The following is a 4378-nucleotide window of genomic DNA, read 5'->3' on the forward strand; positions in this document are numbered from 1 at the left end:
GTTCCACATATGTAGGTCATCATTTTGAAGTAAACTGTTGTAATTTTACAGTGTCTTATTTTTCCCCTTAGAATAGTAGACACATTTATTTCTATTTTGATTTAATTTTAATTTTTTAGCGAATGTATGTAGCCAGTGTATAAATAAATGCACCTGATGATAGCAAAGTAATATTATTACAGATTTTTCTCAAATACACACACACACACACACACACACACATATATATAGATTTTATAGGATTTTATAAATCTGCTTATAAAGATATCCTCATATTCGAAAATAAGATGTTTTGCTATTCATTTTGTTCTTTTCAACATTCCTGAGGAATAACTGATGTTAAAACTTTTTTCCCTCTTAGAAATGAATGCTTTATCAAGGGGTATTTGCACTTTTCTTTTAGGAATCGTTTCATCATGAGAAATCTAAAGTTATTTCGCATCCTAGAGTTCGGGGATATTCAGGCTCCAGGGAAACCTCAGTGCTTCTCTCTCCGAACTGAACAGGGGACAGTAATCATTGGCTCAGAACATGGACTGATGGAAGTAGACCCTGTCACAAGAGAAGTAAGTTATTTATGGAGAATGCTAGTACTCGGCATGACCGTTGACTGGTCTTTTTCCAAACTTGCTTCCCCAGAGAGTCTTTAAATCTTACTGAGTTTTCATCCTCCTAAATGAACACACTCTTTGCTTTATACTGATATCATATCAGACGTAACTTAAATAGTAACCTGCCTTCACAAAAAGCAAAAAAAGAAAAAGAAAAAAATAGTAACCTACTTTAAACTTTGCTGCTGTTTTAAATCTGAGTTGGCAAAACTCTGACCTTATATTTTGTGTGAACGCCCTACTTTTTCCCCTTTCTACCTTGTGCTCTTTATAACAGTGGTGCTCATCTGGAAATGCAAATGAAAATTGCCTTTAAAAACTATGTTTCAACCTCTGTCCCATACCAAATAAATCAGAATCTTCACTGCTGGATCCTGAGCCTATATATATATTTCAGAGCTCTTTGAGTCGATTCTAGTATCTTCCCTTAATTATATTTTGCTACTGTTTTCTAGGTGATTACATTTTTAGTTCCTTTTTTCTATATTATAGAAATCTTAGGAAACCATAGTTATTAGCTTCATCTTTTATTAGATGTTTTTAAAGAGACAAAGCTTCTTTTGTTTTGGGTTTGCTTGGCCAAAAGGTCTCTTTAACTATTTTTCTTGTTAAAAATAGTAGGGTTGTGAGATTTCTCAAATGAAAGTTTGGATTTTAATCTAGAAAAAATATTTTGAAAGCTTTTATTTACTAAAAGGAGCATTAAAATGTATTATATTTCTGGAAATGTTATGAATTGTTATTGAAAGTATATTGGGTTAATTTGCTTTTGTGTTTCTTTTGGTGAAAGGTGAAAAATGAAATCCCTTTAGTGGCAGAAGGCTTTCTCCCGGACGATGGAAGTGGCTGCATTGTTGGTATTCAGGACTTGCTGGATCAGGAGTCTGTGTGTGTGGCCACAGCCTCTGGAGATGTCATACTTTGCAATCTCAGCACACACCAGGTTCGTTGAAGAGTCCAGTGAAGAGGAAGTCTCAAGCATCCTCAAACAAGTGTTTGTTCTGTGTAGAAGTTTAAAAAATTAAGAACTATAATATTTAAGAATTTTTCAAATCAGTCTTTGCATAGTATATTTCTTTACAAATTATTGGCGCGGCTTTAGCTGTATTTCAAGATTCTTCTAAAACTCAGTTTTGTCTACTGTATCTGTTAATCAGAACAATTACAACTTAAAAGAAAAAACAGCAAAACCCTGGCCATTCTTGTATGGTGTGGCTCACCTCTTACCAAAATCTGATCCTGAGTTGTAACCTGTATTACTCAGTTGGGAAGTCTTTGAAATGCTTATTTGGTTTATGTTTTCTGTTACAAATACTGCTTAAGCCTCTGATTGATGGCTAACGTCAGAGGCCCTGACCTACAGCTACTACAGTAATACACCGTCGCTATGCACCATGTGCATGTTTTATGACTAGTAGAGGAGATAAATTTTAACCATTTGCCTCTTCCTCCATTCTAGCATAAGATTGAGTTTCTGGATTTCTACCCTTTCTACATCAGGAGTTTCACACTAAAATTGCCTGATTCTTTTTAAACTTGTTTGATTACTCTGTTAGTTGTGACCTCTTCAACATTGATTGTGCAGCAAGAGTTACAGTATTACTAATGATATAATAATAGCACATGACATTTATTAAATGTTTACTAAGTGCTAGGCCCTTTTCAAGTGCTTTTCATGCAAAATTTTATTTAGCCTTCACTGCAGTCTTAGGAGATAGATTATTGTTTTCCCGTTATTTAAAAGAGGAAGTTGGGGCACAGAGAGCTTAGCCAAGGTCATACAGTTGTCAGAGGTGATTTGAACCCTGGCAGTCTAAATCTGGCACCTTCGCTTTAACCATTGCATTTAATGCAATAATCTTACTCTCGGTTTATGGTAAGAAATAAATATTAAAGCCATCAAGCACAATTTAACTAGTGTGTCTCATATTTAAAAGATATGCTTTTACTTTCAAAACGTTTTGTAGAATTTTTTCCTGATTCCTGAGCTCTTCCAGTCCATTGATCTCCATCAAATGATGCCGATCTTCCCTATTTGTCAGTCTCTACAAGACAGAATCCATGTTCCTTATTATGCTTTATGAGATCTTTCACTGTCTGTTCCTCACATTCCTTTTAGCCTCTTCCCCATCATTCCTGTGTATATGTATACCTTATTCTCTACTTGCAGCTGACTTTTGACTCCTCTTTTTATAACTTTGTGCCTCTACTCTGCAGTTTCTCCCCAATCTATTTTCCCTGGTCCTGTTTCGTTCCTTCAAGATGCCTTTTCAGAAAGGCTTTCCTGGACTCTTCTGGGCCATTTGTGATTCCTGTTCTGTGCCCCCACCTAATTCCCAGAGACTGAGTTATAGTCCTAATCCCGCTGTAGAGTCAACTTTTCATCTCTTTCTTGAGACAGCTGTGGGGGGAATGAAGTGGCCATAGCCACTGCCGCTCTCTGAGCTCCGTGTTGTGCCTAGTCTCTTAATACCTGATACCGAATAAATGTTTATTGAATAAGTATGTTTTTGTGTTCTGTTTTTAATTGTTTTGATTAAGGTTGTAGTAGATACTGAGATAGTGTTGTTTTGAAATCTCCTTTATTTTCTTTGTCTCAGCTGGAATGTGTCGGGAGTGTAGCCAGTGGTATCTCTGTCATGAGTTGGAGTCCTGACCAAGAGCTGGTGCTTCTTGTTACAGGTAAACATGTTATTGGTCTCTAACTCTGACTTTCATAAAATATGACTCCTGATATCTTACAGGCTTAAGTTTCAAGCTGCTTAGATTTCAAAAATTTTATTTGAGCAGTGATACCTGCATTCTAATCTAGAGGGAATATATTCTTTTTGATTTAAGTTTTACCTCTTAAAATGTTTTAAAAAGTTGTTTCATGTAACTTTTTCAATTTTGAAAATGAGAAACAAAGTCATAAAACTTGGAGAGACTATTAAGTTCATAGTTGTAGTTAAAACATCTGCAATATTTATTTTAACCTATTCTAAGAGGACGAATTGCTATATAAACATTCTAAAACTCTTACAACTTTTTTAAGAGCTCTTACAAGCTCTTAAAAACTGCTTTTTTTAAAGTTTCTTTGTTTCAGATGAGTTTCTGTATACTAGCATCCTTGATGAGGTATATATTTGAAGAGATGTTTGTGACTAATGTTGAAGTTAGTGGAGGAGGGCTATGGGGATTTTATGTTAGCCTTACATCTATAAATAGCTGAGAATAAGCACCACATGACTTAGTCAGTTAGAGCTTGCTTGCTTTTTTTTTTTTTAAATGAGAGTCAAAACGTTTTAAATGAATTCTGTCTGCCCTGTTCTGACTATAAACTTTTCTACTCTAGCTCTGGAGCTTACAGTGCCATAGATACTTATGGAATGGCACGTTTGTTACATGAAAACAAAATAATTCTTGTTTGTGCCCCTTCAAGGTCAGCAGACCCTAGTTATGATGACAAAAGACTTTGAACCTATCATGGAACAGAAAATCCACCAGGATGATTTTGGTGAAAGTAAGTATAGCTTTGAAACATTTTGTGACCTGAATTTCTTCTCAGATTTGATCATTTTCTTGCAAACTAATACACATATCATAAACCCAAAGGACTATGAAGCTTAACAACCCCCCCTCCCCCATTTATTAAATAACTGATAGGCCAGTTATTTTAGCCCATCTCAGATCTCAAAATGCATGTTTCTGGTGCTTCTGCAGATCTGAGAGTTGGCTTTGTCAGTAACCTGGGAAGAGAAATGTATGCTTAGGGTCACCTAGATATT

At 35.4% G+C, this 4378-nt stretch overlaps 1 protein-coding gene across 1 annotated transcript in view; it reads left to right on the top strand.

Annotated features, from left to right (window-relative positions):
- The first annotated feature begins 375 nt into the window (after nucleotides 1-375).
- Nucleotides 376-4378, top strand: part of ELP1 (elongator complex protein 1) — a 53816-nt gene continuing 49813 nt past the window's right edge. Inside the window, exons 1-4 of the mRNA XM_011364989.2 lie at nucleotides 376-566; nucleotides 1402-1554; nucleotides 3212-3293; nucleotides 4033-4113. Coding sequence (XP_011363291.1) covers nucleotides 417-566; nucleotides 1402-1554; nucleotides 3212-3293; nucleotides 4033-4113 — 466 coding nt within the window. The 5' untranslated portion in view covers nucleotides 376-416. The remainder of the gene's footprint in view (nucleotides 567-1401; nucleotides 1555-3211; nucleotides 3294-4032; nucleotides 4114-4378) is intronic.

Source organism: Pteropus vampyrus, unplaced genomic scaffold (assembly GCF_000151845.1).
Source record: "Pteropus vampyrus isolate Shadow unplaced genomic scaffold, Pvam_2.0 Scaffold103, whole genome shotgun sequence".
In the NCBI taxonomy this organism is placed as follows: domain Eukaryota; kingdom Metazoa; phylum Chordata; class Mammalia; order Chiroptera; family Pteropodidae; genus Pteropus; species Pteropus vampyrus.